General features: G+C 44.4%; 1 protein-coding gene across 4 annotated transcripts; it reads right to left on the bottom strand.

Annotated features, from left to right (window-relative positions):
* Positions 1-551: 551 nt before the first annotated feature.
* LRRC8A (leucine rich repeat containing 8 VRAC subunit A) lies at positions 552-23232 on the bottom strand. Of its 4 annotated transcripts, none has more exons than XR_008824039.1 (5): positions 23131-23232; positions 21582-21707; positions 9396-11559; positions 4413-6101; positions 552-4316 (listed from the first exon to the last, which is right to left on the bottom strand). XR_008824039.1 is itself a non-coding variant. In XM_056352492.1 (5 exons), the coding sequence occupies exons 4-5, from the start codon at positions 11550-11552 to the stop codon at positions 5826-5828; spliced, it is 2433 nt and encodes an 810-aa protein (XP_056208467.1). In that variant the 5' UTR covers positions 11553-11559; positions 15846-16021; positions 21582-21707; positions 23131-23232; the 3' UTR covers positions 552-5825. The 4 variants fall into 4 exon arrangements, 3 of the variants coding, with proteins under 3 accessions (XP_056208467.1, XP_056208465.1, XP_056208466.1); XM_056352492.1 differs by adding an exon at positions 15846-16021 and having other exon boundaries at positions 552-6101; XM_056352490.1 differs by having other exon boundaries at positions 552-6101.
* Positions 23233-23242: the final 10 nt, after the last annotated feature.

Below are 23242 nucleotides of genomic sequence, written 5' to 3'. Positions count from 1 at the left end.
AGTTACAGGCTGGTTCTGTAACACATCCTGAATATGCTCAATTAGGAAAGACCCTGTCTGCCAGCATTTTCAGTTCAAAAAAGTAGCGTGTGGGGGAGGCAGACAGCTAGGAAACACATTTAAATAATCTGTGAGCAGTAGCTGGCTGATGACAATTTCTATGGCAACAGGCAGTTTCCTCCATTGACTTCAGTCCCTGTCCCTTCCCCAGGGAAGGAGCACACAATATACATTTTGAAAACTCAACAGAGCTTCTATAGAACAATGCAGACAATGCTCCCAACAACGCAAACTGTGTCAGCCATTTGTCGAAGTGATGGTGATACTTGGTAAGGCAGCCCAGGCTTGTCACCGTGCTGGACGTCTTTTGCTCTATCTCTACTTTTTGCTTATTCATAAAGGAATGTCATAATCCACAAGGCCTCATGTGATGAATAAAAAAACCCGATAAATAACAGCTGGAATTATTAACACCTGTCTTCTGAAAAGTGAGATCGTGAAAAGCTAAGTGCCTTTGCATACAGAAAAAGAAAGCAGACAGAGAAGGAAAATGCAAATTAAAAATTAAAACCTTTATTCTGTTAAAGTGTCCAGTCTTACAAGTCTTTCAGAGAAAACAATAGCAGCCTTCAGTGCTGAAGGTGGAGGTGCCGTTGATCAGCTGCCCAAACAATCCCACGCACAAAGTGAATGTCATGATTCAAAATGTTACATCAAGTCACAGGTCTCAGATGCCAAACCACAGCCCTGCTCATGCATTTACAAAATGGGAGTGAACAATGTTTAAGCCGAGTAGTGTCTTACTTAAATGGACACATTTGTCAGCTGTAAAATATGACTCGCGTTCATTAGCCCCCTTCTCATTAAGTCTCCTCTAGAAAAATTTCCCCCATTGTTCAATAAAATTCCTTTAAAGGAGACCAAGGAGGAAGAAGGGAAGGGTAACTCCAGAAATCCTGAATTAAGCCTTTTTTTGTGGGAACTCACACAACATTCACCTTTGCTGTTGGGGTCCAGCAATTCAAGTACAGCTACTTTTCAAACAGGATTTTGGAAATTAGATTTCTGGAGGATTTCATGCTGCCGAAGCAGTATGAATATTAACCTACCAGTACAGCCAGAGGGATGGAGGGGGAAAGGTCCAAGTCAAACAATTTCTTGCCCAGTTCCAGTTCTGCTTCATGCACTATTAGAATGCAGGTAGGCCAGAACACTCAACTCTGTTTTGGCACGTGCTTAGTGTAACTACAGGATCCACTGTGTGGCCAGACAGTACGGAATTTTTTTTCCTTTTAAAATGCAATAAGGAAAAAAAGTTAAGTTTAAGCAATAGTTTTAGTCTTTAGCATTCACACAGCCTTATCTTAGGTAACATTTCAGAGTAGATGACTCTACTGTTTATGGTATGACAGTATTGTTTGTCATTGAGAAGTCATGCCAGGAGTTAAGAAATCTCTCTGTGGTTGAAAGAAAAAGAATCAGAGGGAACAGTGGGCTTCAGGCACAGACTATTAAAAATACGCTCAAAGGAGCAAGTGCCTCTGAAGAAGTTACATTAATGTATCTCTAGAGAAGGCGCAGCCATTAATGAGAAAAAAAAGTTACCCCTGAAGGGGAACTAAAAAAATTTTTTTTTTAAAATCGAATGTCAGTCCCTTTCCAAAGCAGAAAAAAGTTAAGGAAACAACATCACAGCTGCTGAATTGATAATATTTGAAACTTTTTTCCGTACACCTCATCCTTGGCAAAGGATATGTTATTGTTCTCAAAATTCCTAGAATCGTTTGTTAGAGAGGAAAATAAAAAGGGGGACCTCAGTGTGGTTCAGCAATGGGAAGCCACTTAGCACTATTTATGGTAATGAACACTAAAAATTTAATTAAGATTGAGCTAAATGGAGCATATAAATGGTTATAAGAAAAAATAAAAAATGAGGTAGGATATGATCAGGAAGTGACAATTAATACCAAAGAATACCACATCATGAAAGCTACCTGTAACAGCTATTTAACCATTCAGACTGGCAGAGTAAATGCCAGCTGCTGAATTAACTGGGGACCAAATAATAAAAATCAGAAAATAATCTTAAACAAAGAACAACTTCAGCTAACATTCCAGTGCATAGTTTGAGATACAGCAATATTTAACAGCCTTGGTATTCCTTGCCTTTCAGCTGGTTCAAAATAATTAGCTGCAAGTTACTACTTTTTGGGGTATTTAGCAGGAAAGGTAGTATTCCATTTTACTAACCTTCCGTCCTAGCATGAAATGAGCACGTTTCTCAGGGGTGATCTACAGGGGCTCCAAGAACCCATTCATCTTAGAAGTGTTAAGGAAACACTTGGTTTTAATTCAAGTCGTTGTATGGTTTAGCAGCTAGTAATCTGGTTTGCAACTACTAGACTGCTTTGAAAAGCCTGCCAGGAGAACAAGACACTGACCAGACTGTTGATTGTCTGCTTAAGTTGAACTCATTTCTCTGCATGCATAGATCAGTGCTGGAAATAAAACCCCTAAACTTCAGTTTGATGAAAACTTAAAGGAAAAAATATAATATACTGTGATTGAATACTTGCAAATGAGGAAGGATTGTTGGTGTAAGCTCATCCCTCAGACCGAGCAATCCAGGCAAGTATGGGAAGTGGATGACTCACTCTGCTGTGGGTTGAGTTTTGCAGCAGTCCTGAGCAGTAAACATGTTCAGGACCTCATGGTTTAAACCCTGTCCTTGACGTTTTAAAGCTTCTTCCATTTCATCAGACAAGACTGATACTTGGGAATCAGTATCTATTTGAGGGAAGATCAAGGAGCACATATCAGGAGTAAATAGTACATATTGCTGCCTTCCAGAATGGCATTGTATTTTTGTGCCACCTGTGCTTCTGGTGTAAGAAGTTACTAGACCGCTCACCCCAATTTTGCTACATAGTAAGGTATCTCAAGCCCTAGCAGCCACACCAAAAAAAAAAAAAAATCAAGCTTGGAATATTGTAAGAGCAGCAAAAAGCTAAGTTCTCATGCACAATCAATACTCGCCTCTCTTACAATTGCTTTGTAGACTTCAGGCATAGAGCAGTCTCTACTCAGCAAGCAGCGAGAGTATAACTGTTATTGCATCATAAGTCTCTCACCTCCAGCAGAACAGCCTATCGCCCACTTGTCCTAGGGACTCAGCACTAAGATACATGGCAGTTCAGGAGGCCTGCAAGCTTCTAGAAGCACTGTAGCACACTTTCAGGAGCTGCTTATAGAAACTGTTAACCTAGCTGTGTAAAGTTTGGTTGTATAACTAAGACCACACCTGGAATCAAGAGTCCAAGCACTCATCTACAATCTACACATATGGAAGAAGTGTCTCTGCTCCTGTAAGCTAGGTGAAAGTCCTGCGAGGTGCTTTAGCCCTTTCAGCCCTTCCTAGTCTAAAACACATGTGTTGGGGACCAGTTATTCAGTGACCTTGAATACAAAACATGAGTTCAAACCTCTGTTCTGTAGCCATTACTCTCCAGCACTAACTTTTGGCACAAAAGGGGGAAAAAAAGAAAAAAAAAAAAAAAGAAAAAAAAAAGGTTTCCTTCACCATCCAAACAGCCCCCACATCCCCCACAACGAAAACAGTATTACTGTAGCTAAGCCTGAAGCCATTCCTGCTTTACTTAAGAAGCATTAAGCCCACCTAGCAACTTCTGTCCTCTCTGTTGATCCAAAAGGCTCATGTAAATAGGAGGAGTGTGATCCACTAAGCATCAGCACTTCCCCATCCGCTCAGCAGTGGCCCCAACTCTAACACAATTTCAAGACCCTGTTAGAAACAAGAAGAGCTTTTAATGCCTTGCCTCCCACATAAAGAGATTTAATTATATTATTCCCTGGCCTGTTTAAACTTTTCATAATGAAAGGACTCAGGGAGGCAGAATTTATACCTTTCTTAAAACCAGTTTTATAAACAGATCTCCTGGATTTTAATGTAGCTTTATTTAAGCATCTGAACATAACAAATCCAGAGCCCAGTTAACATTGTTCATTGTTTCAGCACGTTTAGTGTATATATATATATATTACATCTGATGAAGAAAGCCCCAGCGTGCCTTATCACCCCCGCATCCAAGGGATCACCACAATTTGCTAAGCCAGGGCACGCACTGGCAGCTTGACAGGAACCACTCTGGAGATGGCTGCAGCTCCCTCCTGTACATATGGGAAGCCTCCAAACTTCTCATGCCTCAGCGTGCAGCACTCCACCTTGGAGCCAAGCTGTTGGTCTGATGCAGAGATTTATAACCAGGACCTGCAGGTCCATGACCCTCCTCTTCCTTCTGACAGAAAAGAGCAGATTTAGGGTATATTGTAGGCACACCTTAACCACTCCACCTCAAGGACATGATTATCAGTAGTTGTTACAAGTTATCTACCTCTGCCAATGCAGAAGGTTGCGGTTGTTCGGTCAGATACCAAACAGGTCAGACTTCTTTCAATAAAGACTGCTCTGTCCCAGGGATCTAGATGAGCTCAGTCCATGAGGATTCTCATACTGCTCCTTAACACTGAGGGAATGAAAAAGGGGAGAAGTAGGAGGACATGTTTCTTTTCCAGCACCAGGTTCAATCAGCATTAGCCTCTTATTTAGGTCCAGAGATGTAATGGGACCTGACAGCTGTTGAGGAGGACAAGAGAAAAGAACAATCAAGCAGCTCTGTAGACTGCGTTCAGGAAAAACAGTGGCAAAGCATCTAACAACTTGGGGTGGGGGGCAGAGGTGCAGAGAAAACACAGGTGTTCCTCTTCAGTAACACCACCAACCCCAGGACAGACCCTGACACACTGGCCAGCTGTATGTTCATATTTGATATGTGATAAAATACCTAGAATTTTAAAGTAGCTTAAAAACTTTAAAAGTCAGATCCTGAAGCAACTTGATGCTTCTGGGAGAGTAGATTAAACAGTCCAACTGCTTTTTACCCAGATCTTCTCCCACTTGCACTATAACCATCCATTTCAGAACAGACTAAACCCCTGGAATTAGGTCAGTCAGTGGCCCTAGCGCATCAGCTGGAAAAGGATGCTACATGATCTACTCATCAGCACAAGTGACTTGAAACTGTTAAAATAGTGCAATCTTAAATGATTAGATAAGGGTTTGGGGAGTTTGGTTCCTTCTCCAGTGGCAGAGGAGAAGATGTGGAGTGCAAAGGGGAAAGACAATTAGTAAAAAAAAAAAAATAATCCTGCATTCAAGCTGATGTCCAAAGTAAGTTTATCCCCCAAATCCTAATGCCAGCATATAGATAAAACCAGCTGTCTGTATCCTATCCTACCCCACCACAGGGCCGCGCTGACTGAACCTCTTGAGTCAGAGGGGAACAACAGTACCAGGTGTGACAGAGATGGAGGTTCAAGAGGTTTCCTAGTCTCTTGATCTTTGCTTGCAGGACACCGGACACTCTCAGTCCCTGACACATATAAGCCCCATTTGGAGCAATGCCAGTAATCCCCACATTTTGTTTTCTGCTCCATTCAAAGGTCATTTCTTCTCATCAGCACCATCCACCTCACCCCACTGCCTGTCCAGAACAGCAACACCTCTTATTCCCACTGGCCCTTGCTCAGAGGCCAACTAATCTGTCTCGATCTTCATCCTGATCCCAAGCTTCCCCCATCCTGCATCTGAGGCAAGAAGCCACCTCAGAGTCATGTTTGTTCAGGGACTCCTTGGCTAGTCTGGTAGTGATTGGAGAAGAGAACAGGGAGGATCTGGGGAAAAGGGGACTGGAATGGCCTTTTGTTTCCTTCTAGTTGGTCAGAGGCTTTTCCCTTTTTTCAGGGGTTCAAGCTTGCTCTTTGTCTGCTCTCCACAGCCGCTCTTTGACTTCCAAGGGCAGCGTGTTGAACAGGTCCTCCTCTACCACAAGCCCACTGCGTTTCAGCAGAGGACATTCTCCCAGCTCCACAGGCAGGCACTCCAAGCGGTTCCCTCGTAGCTCTATTTGTGACAGATTTGTCAGCTCTCCAACCCGGGATGGGAGCGACTGCAGCACATTGTTTCCCAGGTTCAAGGTTCTCAGCTTCCTGCACTGGAATAGCTCTGGTGGGAGACTCTCAATCTGAAAAAAGAAACCAATCGCAGACAAAGTCACCAGCAAACATGGACACATGCTCATAAGAGACCAACAAGCCCAAACAATGCTTCAGGGTTTACAGAGCACCCATTTTCAAATCACCCACTTCTCTCCTGCCTTCCACAAGGACTGTCCCAAAGTAACAGTCACTACACCATGACTGTATGGATTCCTCTTTCAGGCACTGCAGTTAGCTACAAGAAATCACCAATGATGGTGGATAATAGCAGAAGACATCACCAAGGACAGGATTAAAGGACCAGAAACCTACACACAGCTGGCCTATACTGTCACATGTTCCCATCAGCATCAGCTGCTTTCCATCCCAAACCCTTTATACCGTCACTGGATCACAGCTCCTTTGCTTTAAGTAGCCATTGTACAACTGGTATCATACTGAACACCACGCACACTGGATTTAGTCAGGACTCCTAGTTTTGCTGTAGTGAGAACAGAGGATACATGGGTACACTCTCTGGGCCCTGAGAACTGGAACTATTCTTCCATAATTTCTGTAGGGCTTTCAAATGTTGCAAAAACTTTCTAGGCTGCAAAGTGCAGAGCTGGTGAGTGTGGGGTTGGGTATTTTTGACAGTGCCAAAATGCAACAAAAAATCCAAAGCCACCAGCTGTTAGCTTTACCACCACCACCTTCTTGCATCCATGAGTCACTAATTTAATAAGGCTTATTTCCATTAAAGCCTTTTAATAGTCCAGTCCTCCCAAAGAATTTCTAGGAAAACAGTATGGCCAAGGTTTAACACCAGGCTATGAACTAAACGTAGCAGCTCTGTATTCTTCCCTTAATTCAAAGTCTCACTTTGAGGACGACCATTCATCTTTAAATGCAACCATGTCCTTTTTAAAACTTAAATTATGCATGATATCATTCATGGCTAAATTAGACTAATTGGTTCTGAATGACATGGAATCCAAGGAAAATCCAAGATGAGACTAGACCAATTAAAGATAGTTCAATTCAGTCATTGTTACTAGTACTGTTGAGTGTTTTGCAAACAGCAACATGCAATCAAATTAATACAAACTCTTGAAAGTGTTATTTAACAGACAAGTATTGGTTTAGGAAGGAAGCAGTGTGCTATAATACAGCCTGCTTCCCAGAATGGTACACTAGTACCAGCCAGCTCCAGAAGTCTCTGTTTGCTATGACTGCTGAGCTAGGAGAGGACACTTGAGAATTCCTGGCCTTGGGAAATGCCAGCCTACCAGTCCTTGTGTTTCTTGCTGTCACTGTCTACTGTAACCTACCAGGCTGTCAGAGCCCCAGGGTAATCGCGGCCTTGCCCAGGCACCTGCAGAGAATACAAACAGCTGCAGAGGATAGACAGCTGTTTCACTGGCTCCTCACCACCTTTTGCTTCAGAACACACCAGAGCAAGGCTGCTCTAGCCTTCCTGTTGCATTAGCAGTTAGTTGTTGTGTTGGTTGTTCCCCCCCGCCCCCCATCAAAATAGGTGGTACCACACAGTGCTGCAGAAAACAGAGCTGCCTCTTAACTCCTTTTCATCCAAGAGATGCTCCACTCCAAGACTGCAGAGGACACTGCAGATTAACCCTCAGGAAGCTGCGTGAAGAAAATTGCCAGAAGACAAACAGTACAGAATTATCCAAGTTCTGAACAGCAGCTTAGAAGCCTTTAAGAGTTCCTCATCTTTGGGTTAATGCCATCCCTCAGAAACTGCCCGTATCAGCCCCACTGACAAATGCCAAATATCTTGGCTTTTAACTTAATAGGAAATGTTGTGTGCATACATCATGAAGTTTACCAGAGCTTAAGACACCCATACAAACAGATGCACAGCCATTCAGGCCAGTTAGTGCTGGGAAAACAGCTACTAAACTGGAATAGCTGAATAGCTGCTGCTTGCCTGCTGTTACTATTCAGTGGTACAACACAGACTTGAACTTTCAGACACGAACTTCAAACTGCTGGCTGGAGTTTGAGGAACCCTGTGTAATACTGAACTGCAATAGCAATTAAACACTTGATTTGAGTGCACTTCCCCCATGAAAAGCCAAACCATACTGCTCCAGAACAATTCCACTGCATGTTCCCAGAAGAACCCAGAAGCCACTAATTAGATCTGTCTGCAATTTGTAGTTATGTTAGAGCCTTTTGCAACTGCAGGTGGTAATAAATTCCAAGAGAAAAAGAGCCTCCCAGGAATTTGCAGACAGAATGAATGACTCCAACAAGTCACTGAGCTCAGCACATCAGCATGTGCAGTCCCAGGCTGATCTTCGTGGTACATGGTAAATGAAGTTTCCTTACTCCCAAACACAGGAACAAAGACTGAGGAAAACACATGGGTAAGGTTTTTTAGGTAAATAAATGTCCTCCAACACAAGCCAAGAAACAACTGATGGTAATCAGGCAGCACAGCACTCAGTTATCCCCTCTAACTTGCCCTGCACTTAAACAGTTAAGACTTAGACTTAACCTATCCGGGATTACATAAGAAACCCCACAGCCATCGTGCGGAGGCATAGCAAGGTGCCATCTTATTCACTCCCCTCAAAGTCAAGGAATTGCCACAGTTCACGCTTTCACATCTAACCAACTGCCAGTTGATATGACCTGGTTTACTTCGCTCTGCCCTCAGTAAGGACACCGCAGAGGATTGCTTTGTTCTCTCCAAAGTCGCCTTTGTGGAATGAGACAGTGCATTTTAGAGCGAGAGCTTAAGAACCGTTTTTCTTAAGTCTGTCCATATCCAACTCCTCACAAAAAGCACAGGCTTACAAGATCAAACTATGGAGTATCTCCTGGAAATGCAAAGTACTGTAAGCCACACACATACATGCTTTAGACTGCTGCTGCCATAGTGCATGTACGTGTCTGAAGTACATAGGCTGAAGTGCCTAGTTCTAAATTAAGACTACAGTTTCTCAGATCTCCATTTTAAGCCCCAAACTGATGTCCGATCTGGAGACTACAAGCTTCCAACTTGTTTCAGCAGAGAAACAGCTGACAAGCAGGATCTCTAACCAGCCTCCAACTGGCACTTAGAAGCAGTTTCACTGCTAAGACAGTAAATGCTATAGAACAAGGGCTGGGCAAAGAAAGGCTTGCCCCAGAGTTACTTGCAATCTTGCCTTAGATAAAACCCTCCGAGAGAAACAAATGCTTGAGAATTTAAAAAGAAAGGTAGTGCTAGGAGTATGCCACACACCATTGTAGCATGTTTAATCACACAGAAAACACACTGCCAGAGCTACTTCTACTCACACAGAAGGCTCAACTCCTTGCTCACTTACCCTGTTGGCTGTCACAGCTAGATTCTGCAGGTTTTGAAGAAGTCCAATGTCTGGCGGTATGGAAGTCAAGTTGTTGTGGCTGAGATCCAAATACCGAAGTTTTCGGCAATAGAAGAGCTGGGTAGGGATCTTTTCTATCTTGTTACGATTCAGGTAAAGGCGTTCTAAATTGGTTAGGTTGCCTATTTGCATGGGGATGTAGGCAATGTGGTTGTACCACAATTTAAGGCAAGTGAGACGATGTAAGTGCTGAAAGCTGATGATTTCCTCAATGGTCTTTAGGTTATTGTCCTTCAGGTCTATCTCCTGCAGATTGTGGAGACTAAAGATAGAGTGAGGAATGCGTTCCAAGTCACAACGGATCAGCTCAAGCTCTGTCAAGTTGACCATTTTCTTAAGGCTGTTGAGAACAATAAGCTTGGTGCCCTCATTGTTGATTGAAAGCTTCTGAAGATGCACACCAACATCTGTCACAACCTGTGGCAGCTTGGTGAGGTTACTCTTCAACCTCAACACCTTCAGCCTCTTCAGCTCCCTCAACCCATCTATCACAATGTACCGGTTGTTTTCAGCACTCAAATTCCCTGTCAGGTGAAGCTCCTCTAGTGTCTTCAGGCTATAAATCCAAAGAGGAATCTCCTTGATGTCTGTGAACTTGATGTGCAGAGATTTCAAATTCTCCCTCAAAAAGGCAAGGGCTGGAGCCTCAATTTTGGCAGCTGTGTGGTAAAGCCACAGTTCTTTAAGGCTGGTGAGCTGAGCAATGCTTGGGGGAATAGTGACATCGGGGATAAGCTCCAGCTTCAAGACCTCCAGCTCAATGAGGTCAAAGACTGTATCAGGTATGCCACTCAACATGAAAAGATGCAATTCCAGCTTATCCTGGGAGTTCTTGGTGATCCTCTGGCGCAGCTTCTCCAAAGTCCATTCATTGTTGAGGTTCAGCTGCCGCAGCTTGTTCTCACTCACCTCTGACAGAAAGACAGCAAAGCGCTTGGAGTAGAGCGGGTCATACTGATCAATCAGATGGAGCATAAAAGCAAAGTCGTTTTTCACATCAGGAATGTCACTGTAACTGCTCTCCTCCCTGATGGACTCAAAGGAGTATTTCTTGAGTGATCGCCTCAACATCCACCAGAGTGTGTACATGCAGATCAAGCCATAGAATATCACCAAACTGATATAGAAAGACGCCAAGATTTTGAAGAGAGTGGCCAAAGGATGAGCGCAGCGGTACATCCTGTAGCCTGTCAAGCTCTCAATATCCACTTTACAGTCAACATCAAACGTTATGTTGTTGACATAGTAAACAGTATAGCAGATTATCAGAATGAACTTGATCACTTTGATGATTGTCTGTCTCATGTACAGACGATAAACTATATCTCCCTCTTCCACATGCGTGCGGAACTTCTTCACTTTCTCAAAGAGTGCTTTGGCCTGTTCACCTTCCTTTTTGTCCAAGACACCAGTCTCAGACCGGTCCACAATCCCTTGCTCAATTCGAGACTTTGTTCTCTGCAGCATGGGAACAGTGGCTTCCACATCCTCACTGACTGTGGAGGATTTCTTGTCCATGGAGCCATTCATTTTTCCAAATGCTGGCTTGGTATCACTCTCTTCCACCACTGTCTCAGATAACGCCCTTGTTGTCCATGGGGAGTCAAAACACTTAAGCAAAATAGACACAAAATGTTCCAGCTTGGAGCTGGTCCTTGGGAATTTGAACCAGAAGTTGCTACAAGCCAGGAAAATGAGAGTATGTAGCAGCACCAGATAAGGGAAATACTTGGCAAACCAGTGAAGACGGTTCTCATAACACACCGCATCCACATAGTTATACTGGTGCCGGTCCAAATCATATCTGATCCCTGTAGGTCCTGTATCAGTGGAGGGAACAAGACTAGAGTTATAGTAGGTACGCTCTGGGGTTGTGGCTGTCCAGCCTCTGACTGAGTCATTGCAAGAGTCTTTGGTAACCCATTTACAGGGCAAACAAATCATTTTGTCCTGGGTGACCTGAAGCGTCCCTCCAAACACTGCAATCATCAGCATCACTATAGAAATGTAGTCTGTGAAGACATCCCACCATGGCTTCAGGATACGGTATGCTGGCTGAGTGTCAGCAAAGTAGCGCAATTCAGTGACTGGAATCATGATTCACCTGAAAGGAAACCAGAAGCAAGCATTACGAGCTTAAACTGTTTTGTTCTGCTTTTCAAGAGGGCACCAGGAAACTCATGTTAAGCACTGGCACAGCAAGACTGGAATTAGCCAAGACCCAGTTTCAAGTCACATGGAAACAAATGAATGAGGCTTCCTGTGAGTAATTTGCTACAGCTGAGGCCGCAAAGTTAGTTTGTTGCTGTCTTCCCTGGCAGATAAATTCTCACACATGAAACACCACAACTGGTACTTACCATTAGCAGGCTCCAGGGCAAGACATTCACACTTGAAGCTCAAAAGGACAGACTACTGTGGCCAGACCAGTATTTGGAAGTTTACTGGTTTATGTAGGGATTTTATTTCAGGGATTAAATGCGTTTGTCAGCACTGCTAATCCATGCACAGAGTACAGTTATCATAATTTTGTTCCCGTTTTTACAGAGCTAGAAAATAACAATTCTGCATTTGTGTGGTTCTGGAACCGCAGGCGCAAGGAAGAGGATTTATGTACAATACAGTTATATTTCTTAGAACCACTTCACTGATGCAACTCAACATCACATTAATAAAGCAAGCTGGAAAAACAAATATTCTTTGTTTTGGACAAAAAAGTTGCCTGATACCACAGTCTTTCCTTCCACATCAAGTAGTTTTGGCTTCCCCCCTTTGCATTAATTCTCCAAGGAAAGATTAGTTACTTGCCCTCTGAGAGATTCGGGACTAAGATCCTGTAACAGCTGCTCTTTGCCTTATTTACTTCAGAAGTAGAGGACGGGGAGACATACTTAAAAGAAGCATTCATTTCCCTGCCCAACCACTCCCACCTAGAGTTCATCTCAGCTGGGATTTAAGTGTCACAAAGGAAATCAAAAGGTTCTGGGAAGCAGAGGCCTTATGGCCACACTCGTTCTGTCCTTCAGACTTCCAGATGAAACTTCAAGCACATTCTTCAACAAGCCATAGAAAGCCCGGAAGCCTGACTGATCCATGGATAACTGAGCTCACAGGCAACACAAGGAAAGAACAAGAAGTCATTGTAACTTGTTCTAATGACAGTGGAAAAGCAGTAATATCACACCATGCTTGCTAGCAAAGTTCAGGAGTAGGACAAGCACTAATCTTTCATTTTGAAAGTTACATGAATTCAACTGTAAAGAAGGAAAGCAAAAATTCAGCTGTGTTTCTCCAACCCATAAGATATGATTTGCACAGTCTCAACCAGTCCCACGGGGCTGCAGGGTCAATAGCAGGTTTCCATATGCCACTGGCCGGGAAAAAGCCTTCTTGGACAAGTGGGGTGCCCACACCACCTACTCTGGTAGAATTAAAGTTTGTATTTAAATTCCAGCACAAAACTGCAAAGGAATCCCTTCCTAATGAACTCAAAAAGCACCACATCCCCTAGAGACACTAAATACAGAACTCTATTCCCTGGTTTGCTGCTTACAACAATAGATGGTAAAATGCCAGCTTTGACTTAGTGCTACTTTGGGAAGGCTGCAAGATTGAAAGATGACAGCCATCCCTGAGGAACTGTTTGTCCTTCTGCCCATCCAGTTCCAATACTACATCAGTCCATCCCAAGAGACAGACTGGTAACTCTACACACTATTTTATTAGTGGGGAATTTTGAGAGACAAAATGACAATACCTGTTCTAGAAGTTCAGTAAAACAAGGCAGAACAGCAAAATCTATTCATTTATCAGCCACTAAGCTCATGCAGTCCTGGCACAGGATGCAGAAACAAGAGATGAAAATAGCCACCTACAGCACTGTCAGAAGAAATGAACATCCTGTTAAGCTGCAGAGCACTAGCAAAGTGCCTGGCATGCCTCTGCAGAATCGACTGCATTGAGCAGATCAGAGCAAGACAATTACACATTCACAAGGAGAGAGAACAAGCAAAACTGAACCTGTGAACAGCACCTGAGCAGCCAGAATCAGAGGAGCGACAAGGTGTTCAGAGCCCCCCTGCAGTCCTGTTGCCAGCCTCCTGCAAGGCTCTAAAGGTAATTCAGCCACGCCTCAGCTTCCTTCTCCCCGAGGTGGATGTACTCAGAGAAGAGAGTCCATTTGCAAGATACATTTGAGAAGAGCTGTCTGTGCCTACTACAGAAACACTAACTCTAGGATAAAACAGGATACAGAAGTTTTCTTTACACCCCCTGCACTCCAGAACACCTAAAACGAAGCCAGCAGTTAAACAGCTCCCTGAAATCAATTCCTGGCGATGTATGCCACCTCAGTTTGTCTACATAAACAAGAAAATTAAAAGTCAAAACCCATTTCATATTTGTCTTTTCTGCAGGAGAATCTATACCTCTGACAGAGACCCTTAATCACTACTGACAGAAGCCTTATACTATCCCAGGCCCTTTACCCATCCATTCCCTCCCTCTTCAGAAGCAAGAAAACAGGGTATATACCCAATTCTTTTTCATGCTTTTCTTGTTTGGTTGGGGTTTTTTTAGGACCCCTACTTCGCCAGGCTAGGAAAGCAGGACAATTCACAGAGAAACTAGGAAGCTCAGCTGTTAAAAGGTCTGAGAGCCAGGGCAGGACCACAAAAGAACACACATGTCCTCTCTGTCACCCTCTGCATCCCCTTCACTGTAATCAGACTGCACGAGCAGAGTCCTGCACTTCTACAGTCCAAGCAGAAAACCTGGAAAGCTTTGCAAAAGGGAAACATCTAAAGCTACTGCATTTATCTGCTAGAACAGTAAACTTTGACTTCTGAAATCCAACTACGCTTGTAGGTAAACACAGCTTCGGCTCTGCCAGACTCATTAACTGGGGCAGAGGGGCTTCAAGATCCAGAGGTCTCACTACACACCACCCTAAGGCTCCATGAGACTCTAGTTGCAGTCTTCCAGCAAGTACACACTTTTTAAACACTTGCCAGATGCAATGGAAAGCTTTTGCTGTGACTTCTTCTAAGAGATAACACAAATGCTACCATACCATTCATTGCTCTCCATAAATGCTGTGTAAAACACTATTCCTCCTATTTTCAGCAGCATGCAGTGAAAACATCAATATTGTCCATAAAAGAACTGCTCCCTATTTAAACAACTCCTTACTCATCCTACCCCACACCAAGATTAAAAAAAAATTATCTCTTTCCTCCTCTTGCCTAGATACCACTCCTCTCTCCAAAGATCTTTCCTCCTCCCTCCAGTACTCCATCACTCTTGGTAGGAAAACTGAAAACTTTTGAAGGAATTGACAGGCCTTTCATAGTTACCTCTAGTAGGCTTATGAAATAGGGAAGATGTCCTATTGGGTCTCACGGCATTTGCAGACTTGACTTGTAGTGCTGGATTGCTAGTTTTGCCCAATCCAGGAAATGCCTAACTTCTCACAAGAAATTAACCTTAAGCCCACTTTGATTTGTATCTCAGGATAGCTAGGAAGGAAGCAAGCCAACAAGAAACTAGCACAGCAGGCGCTCTAGTTCTATTTACCAGTTACATGGGGTACAAGATTTCCCTTTACATTGTGCACCTACAAGACAACTACAAAAAAAAAAAGAATCATCTGATTGTTCCATAATAGTTATTACAGCTCAGTGGCAGCAATTAACCCCCAGTAGGGTGGAGCAGGAAATCTCCTGCCTTCCAGTAACAATGACAGGGTCACTGGAAGAAGACAAGGGCATTCATAGCAAGTCCCCACTCCTCCTGGCAGCAGTGGAGACCCTGTTCAAGTCCCAGAAAAACAATAAAGCTAGAGGCCACCTTTACAGAAGCTGGAATTTGCCATGTCTTGTCTAATCTTACTCTCAGCATCTGCAGTGAAAGGGAAAATTGCCCACCAAAAACTTGAGAAAGTGGGAAAGATTCATCCCTCATCACCCAGAATGTATGCAATCCACTTCTAGTTCCTGAAAGACGGCTCTGCATCAAGAAGCAAATGCCATCTTTATTTTGTGGACTCCATTTTGTAATCATTTTAGAATGCGATTCTTGCTGCAACACTGTCCTTTCTGGATTAGGGCAAGCAGTTTTGCTGCTGGGGTCAATGACAACAGCAGGCTAACTCCAAGAAGTCAGATTTCAGGAGCCAATCTCTGTCACCTGATGCTCCCTTGTGCAGCAGAATTCCTCCCATAAGGACTGTGATTCAGACCACTACACAGAAAACAAGCAGGTAGCTGGAACACAGACTCTCACAACAAGTACACAGGCAGCAGAACAGAATGATTTACATGGAGGATATTATTCTGGTGTAAGACTAGAAACAATGCTTGCATTAAAACAGCTGGCCAAAAATAAAGTTACCTCCTTTGTGATCAAGACCAGACCAAACTCCACAGGACCAGTAGGCAGACTGCAGTGATTTCAAGCTTCTGCTCTTTCCAGGAGTTGAACTCCAGCATGCTTTGTCAGCAGGAAAGTGTCTACTGTGAAGAAGCTTCATTTGTGAAGTCACTTCTGTCATGTAGCCTCACTGAAGGCTGAGCAAAGAACACACGAACTGAGTGAAGGATTTTATAGACAGGAACAGACATAACCGGAAAGAAGCACTGCATCAGAGCAGTCTTGGTGAAAAAGGATCCGAGCTCCTTCATACACACCTCAAGTTGCAGAACTTTCCAGCTGGAGCTCAGAAACAGGTAATTTGCTAACAGCATAGTTAACTCTGCCACATGGAAGGCATCAATACAGAGATTTTGAATGAGTGCTTTATTCAAGTTTAAACGCAAGCTGGTTTCACTAAACTCTCACATGCTGCTAGGTCACAACATCTCTGCCTGAACTTCTGTCAACTTATCAGAACCATAAGGAAGTAATTATTCCAAGGGTATAATTAAGTAGGCAGGCTTTAGGTATTTAACACTGAGGGAGAAAAAAATGTATTTTATGTCTCAGATGTGTTTCAGCTTTTGCATTCCACAGCACCTTCCCAGCTACCACAGTCCCTGAGCAGTCCCTCACTCCCTGCCCCCCAAGAAATTACTTTAGCTTTGAGGGTTTCAGCTGCACCAAAGCAGCACTACAGTTCATATCCAACACAGAATCAATCCAGCAAAGTTTATAGCAGCAACATCTGAGATTGTACAGGGAAAGATCTGTATGCTAAAGCCTCATTATCACAAAGCAGGATCAATCCAGCCTAAACACATACACTCTTGAAATCTTTGCACATTCCACCTTTAGGTACTACATACCCCTTCAGTGCCTGCAGATTCACCTGGATCCAAGTTTGCATCCCACCATGGACTCCTTTTGCCAGAGAACCATCCCTGCCTCAGCCTGCTGGGCACCTACCTACTACGCTGCAGCACAGCCTCACCATTAATGCTGAACAGGCTGATACGACAGAAGAAACAGCAGTTTCAGACTTACATAACCAGCCTGCCAAACCTACCCAGACTTCAGCCAACCATAAGCATCACCAAGTACTAATCCTATGTTTTACTAGACACACCTGGAGCAGAAACATAATCACTCATGTTAGAAGAACAGGGACATTCTGAGCACACCACACCTAAATAGTAAAACCAGTCAGAAACAAGATTAAACATATCTGGCTGACAGACATACCATAAAGCAGCACGTACCTTATGAGATAAAGGCTGACAGAGCTGCGAGCATGAAGGCTTTCCACAAACACCAGGACCTCTGCGATTTTTAACAAGTCCAAGCTATTAACAGAGCAACTGCTGTAGGAGCAAACATCCTCTGATCTGGGCAATTCCTCTATCCAAAATCATCCAATCTAAACACGCTAAAACTGACTTACTGTTGGCAGACACCTGGCCGAGCAGTGCTTGAAATTCCTGCCTGCAACTGCTGCCCAGCACACCCAGCTTAGGACAAAGTGAACAGAAACAACATCACTGTTCTGTTTCACTGGCTAGTTTGTCAGCTTGACTCATCATTTGCTGAATACTTTATCCAGCCTCCTCTTTCCTCCCCCTTTCTGTTGGCCATTCTGTTACTAATGGAGCTACTGGCAAAACAGGAGTATGTGCAAGATCATGGCACGCAGAAGAATTTAAGTTTCTATCCCTTATGTCCAAGGCCTAACTGAAATCATGGAGGCTCTCCTCACCTTTAGTGGTGTGCAGCTTTCAAGTGAGGCAGTTTTAGGTAAGTAGACATGGATCCATTGTATGTTGGATTTTGCAACTCTTTAGTTTCCACTACACATATTCTTAATTCTCAGTGGATTTCCATCTAAGATCATGGACTGCAAAGCAGAAGTCAAGCACTGCTGACATGATTTCTTACCTCTCAGAAGCCCAGAGAAAGAGGGAGTTGTTCATGTGCTGACAGCATCAGAGGTAGATAAGGGAAAGGAAAACCTCAATGCTGTTAAGACTATAGCTTGATCATTGACAAGCTACAACATGTTACAGTAAGTTTGCGACAAAGCAGAGCTTCTCTCCCCAGCTTGCTGCTACCTGAAATCCTAAAGGGCATGAAACTGAACTCCTTGTTCAAAAACCAGGAAATGTAAGAGCTTTACTGGTCAGAAATGGGACTGGGAATCTCCCGACTGTCTCGTCCTCCATGCTTATTAGGCCTAGAATTAAAAGAAAAAGAAAAAAAAAAAAAAAAAAGGAGGCTGAAACAGAGCTGCTTTCAGGCACCCCTCAGAAAACCTTCCAAGCACAAGGACAGCCACATGATCAACTGGAAAAGTCCAAGACCTCAAACAGAACAACTCAAGTGATTTTGTCCTTTGCTGTTCAGAAATAAACAGCAGTGAAGACAGGTGCCAAAGCCCTGACCAACCATCATCCCTACATCAGGCCCTTTCTGCATTAGAAAAAAAAAAAATCCCTTATTCGGGACAAAATGTCTTCTGAGACAGACGAGCAAACACATGAAGTTTAAGAAGTCATTTATCATGTAGACTGACTAGTGGATAGAGTAGTGGAACAGCAGCTGCCAGAACTGACATTCTTCACTTGGTGAAACACCCAGTGAACTCAACACTGAGAGCAAGGCAAGCTGGTGTTCACACAACCACCCAGCAGCCGTACAGAACATTCAGCCCCACCCAAGCCACAAGATAGTTCACTTCATCTTGCACTGACTGGGCCAGTGAAGGGGAACTTCACTGAAGCTCATGGAAAAGAATAATCGACCTACACTATGGATAGCACTATCTTTAAGCCACCCATTAGTTGACTCTTCCTGTCAGATGGAAGACTGACATCCTTTCCTTAACCATCTAGTGCAACAGCTCCCGTTTACCGTCACACAAGCAAGCCTGTCCTAACAAGTACAGGGATGAACATCTGCACTATCAGAACAATCCATGCTGGAGACCTGGCTTGGCCTGCTACATTTTCTGACTTCAGACAGCATTTTGCCCCAGCTGCATAGACTTAACAGTCTGAAGTTATCAGCATCACTGACACTTGGCGCAGGGACTGCATGTCAGTGTCACACAGCTATATACATTTAAGTACTATCAGATGGCTTCCAACAGTGATGCAAACCAGAGAAAAATGTCCGCGTCAGCTTATAAATTTTGAATGTACACAGTCACAGGCTTCCTATACAAAATAAATTTTCTCTTTGCCATAAAAAAAGATGCTTCAAGGACAGGGCACTGGAGCTTGTCTTGGGAAAGTACAACTGCCTTATTCCAACAGGACACTATGAAACGGTCCCTTGTACCAACTAATGCAAATGATTGAATTAATTCTGTTAGTAACTACTTAAGATAAACAGAGCAACACCATTAACTTGTAGCAACCAGAAGAAGCTTCAAGCACCTCATCAGCTGCAGAAGGAAGCTCTTCAACATTTAATTCCAGCATTGAGAAGAGTCATACAAGAGCAAGTAACCAACTGTTTTCAGCTAAAGAAATGTCAGACAGCGCAGAGCTTTGACATACCTAACAGATTAAGAAATCAAGACATTAGCATCTTGATTTCTTAAGTGTGTAAAAACTTTTAAGCAAGTATAATCTTAATTGATTGTTGACAGACTGTCACAACATGCACAAATCCATGGGTGTTGCCACAGCTGTTTTCAAGCTCAAAGAGATGAGTGAGTTAAGACTAAATAGGATGCAGATGAGAGCAAAGCAAGATAAAGAAGGCACCACCTATCAGCACAATAATATTCAGCCTCAGTCTGAGGAAAAAAAAAGTAGCAAGTACATATTCACCATACCCTATCAGCCTTGCCTTCAGGACCACAAGCTCCAAAACAGTGACTATGACTTCCCTCTCAGAACAATTTCTGACTGCATTAGTTAATTAACAAAGGACAGGGCGCTGAACCTTTCATCACCAAGATCTGATAAGACCAAGGGTCTGAAGGAGAACCTGTTAACTAGTCCAGTACACACCTTTACTGCACAAAGGTAGGCTGTGACTAGACAAGCAGCTTGCAAATTTGTCACAAAAGGAGCTTTGTGAATTGCCAATGTAATTTTATAGCAAGTGTTAACAATTCTCAGTACACGAGGAGAAGGAAGCACTATTATTTCAGCAGTGAGGTCAGGACTGAATAGCTTTTAGTTTCAAATACAGTTTCATAGCAGTAGGAGGGGCATGTATAATCCAGCTATATGAACTGGGTTTCAAGTTGCAATACAAGATACAGGCACCACATCAACTGCTGTGGTTGGAAAAGCTGCTTGGAAGCATTCAAGATATACTGAACAGTCTACATGCTTTTAAGAGCATTAGTGTGCACATCCTAAACTGAGGCTATTTTTAAAAACACTTAAAAAAACACACAAAGGAGGCTCACCACACTGCAGCTAAATATGTTAATTTTTTGTTATTACCAAAACAACAGCTATGCATATCCCTCCCCCTCCAATTAAGAAGCCCCACACAAAACTCCTAAACTTATCTGCTCTGTCCTCTACCACCTCTCACCTAACCATCACACCACCATTTTCCTAGACACCAGTTAGGCTCAATTTAACACCAGAAGTGTGTTTCACTTCCTATCCGAGTACTTTACTGAACAAAATCCTTTAGGATGTGAAAGAACCACATGAAGGCCTCTAATAAGCCTGTTTCAATCACACAGCAATAACTTATTAACTTAAGCAGTGGAGATCAAATATATGTTAAAAAAATAGTATCAGAGAATCCCAAACCACAGACCACCTTTCTGAATGCCTGCAGCCCTTACTAGAACACAATCAACTAAGTATTCAGTAAGTCATCACTAGAAGGCTTCAGGCACTCCACATTTCAAACATGGAAACATCAGCTTTTAACATGTTTTCTGGCATACTTCAAGGAGATATTTATGCACTTTGTCTTTGATCTACACAAATAAAGTTAGGGTTTCCAAATACCACAAGAGGATTAGTACAAAAAACAAGTCAGTGAACTGCCAGAACAGTAGACAAGTCTTAGGGGTACTTGTATCCTGGAAGCAACATACCACACATCCCACTGCTGAGAACACAACCAACCTGCAAAACATTTCTCATCTTGAAGATAAGCACAGAATTCTGCAATACCTTTCATCACCATCCTAGTGAAGCACCAAGGAAGCAGTGAGTTTCTTGCAATGAGTTTCTGCCATTGCCTAATTGACACCCACACGGGTGACAAGCCTGTGCAGTCCTAAGAGCTCACTGTGAAAAACTGCCTAGGAGATGCCTATACAGCAACACAAACATCCCCCCGCACCTACCAAACTGAACAGTTCTTGCTAATTCTCAGCTACGTTCCTTTTAGGAAGCGGTCACCAAACCATTTACTGGACAGCCTTCAAGTATTTACCATTTAGTGCATTGAGATGTCAGGGTTTATGTGGCCAGGAGTTCAATGTACAGGTGAATATATAACAGTTATATTCTACTTTGAACAATGCTCAGTTCTTTTTTCATTTGCAAGCTAAGGGCTCACAGAATTTAATTAGCATACCACCACTCCCCTCATATCACCCTCTGATCAACCACCTTTCCTCCTTATCTGTCACCTCATTACTGCCCTGTGCTTTGCAACTATGTTTAAGCAGTATCCTGGTTATTTTTTTGGTTTTACTTTACCACTCAAGAGCTGGCCTGTAGCCCTTACCCTGCAGCTGGGTTCTGCTATCTGCACTTTAGTTCTCTGTGCTGGAAGTAGATGACGTTCCTGCGTGCTGGATCCTGAGTGGGTGCTGAACCGTTGCATTCCCCACACGCCATGGGAACAGCTTCCCTGAAATTAAATGAAGATTATCAGCAAAGAAGAGAGGAATCAAGTTCACAGAGGGACCATGTCACATAAAAGCTTGGTAAAGCATACCTAAGAAGCAAGAAACAGCTCAGAGGGTCACTGGGAACCAGAAACACACACCCTGGTACCCAGAAAGATGGTAAGAGCTCTAAGAGCCCAGTAAAACTCTTAAGAGAAAGGAATCTTCAACAGAAATTACAAAAAAAGCAAGTGCTGCAGATCCAGCCAAAGGGGATGCTGAAGGTCACTATTATACCTAAGCCTAAACTGGTAGAGACCAGTTAACCTCCTGAATTTATTTTTTTTTCTTCAAATGGGAAAAAGGATCAATGACTTTACTACGTACTTTCTAGTCTGAGAAGCCTGATTTTTTTTTTAATGTTGCTATCAGGAGTATCTGAAAACGTAGATCACATTCCTAATCACTCTGGATTCAAGCACCTGTCCCCTTTCCTCTCAACACATATCTACCAACACGTATCTTTTTAAAGTGGCAGCAGTTTAGCACCACCAACAAAAATTACAACAGCTTTTTTTCCTTGCTTCCTGCATGTCAGCACGGGGCATGGGAAAACAGGCAAGGGAGTAGCCCCAAGCCCTGGGAGCTCTCCGGCGCGCCCAGCCCCCCCTCCGCAGGGGGCCTGCAGGCCGCAGAGGGCATCTGTCAGCAACCCGGAGAAATGAAGAGCCATCCCGGGGCGGGGGAGCCACCCACGCCGGTGGACGCCCAAGACATTCCTGCCGGTTAGAGAGTTACCGGGAAAGCCGACAGGTTCCGAGGCGACCCCCTGACAGCCACAGCTACTCCAGTTTAGCTGCGGCAGACGGCTGCACAGGCAGCGCTCAGCGGGGAGGGCCGCCGGCCCGCTCCGTGCCGCCGCCCGGGCAGCGGCCCCCGGCCTTCAGCGCGCCCCGCCGCCCCGGCCCCAGGGCGGCCCGGACACCCCCCGTGAAGCATAAACCCACCCCGGCCAGCTTCCCGCGCCGCTGCCAGGCGGCTTCTCCCCCTCACCGGGGAGGCCAGGGCGGCCGCAGGGGAGCCCAGCGCACACAGAACGGCCCTACCTCGCCCCACAAACACGGGGGTCCCGGCCGCCCCCCCCCACCGACGTGCCCCAACCCCGGCCGCCTGACAGGGCAGGGGCGGCGGGGACACGGAAAAAGCGAATTACCACCGAGCCAGTCAGTAAACCTCGCCCGCCCGCCGCGAGCTGAGCGGCTCGGCACTCAGGCCCCACCTGCCGCTACCCTCCCCCTGAGCCGCACCCCCCACGGGAAGCGCGGCGTGAACCAGCCACCGACCAGCACCCACCTGGCCGCCTCGACCCCCGCCCGCCCTCACGCCGGCTCCGGCTCCTTTTGTTCGCTCCTAACCGCACCGCGGCAGCCCCACCCCGGAACTGACCTCACCCGCGCGGCATGGCGGCCATCAGCCCGTCCCGCCGCCAGCCCCGAGTGAGGAGGGCGCCGCCATCTTGGGAGCAGGCATGATGGGAGGGGCGCGCCGCCATCTTTGT

This window comes from Falco biarmicus, chromosome 9, assembly GCF_023638135.1.
Source record: "Falco biarmicus isolate bFalBia1 chromosome 9, bFalBia1.pri, whole genome shotgun sequence".
Classification (NCBI taxonomy): domain Eukaryota; kingdom Metazoa; phylum Chordata; class Aves; order Falconiformes; family Falconidae; genus Falco; species Falco biarmicus.
The sequence above is the reverse complement of the archived record's forward strand: the minus strand, read 5'-3'. Positions and strand labels throughout refer to the sequence as shown.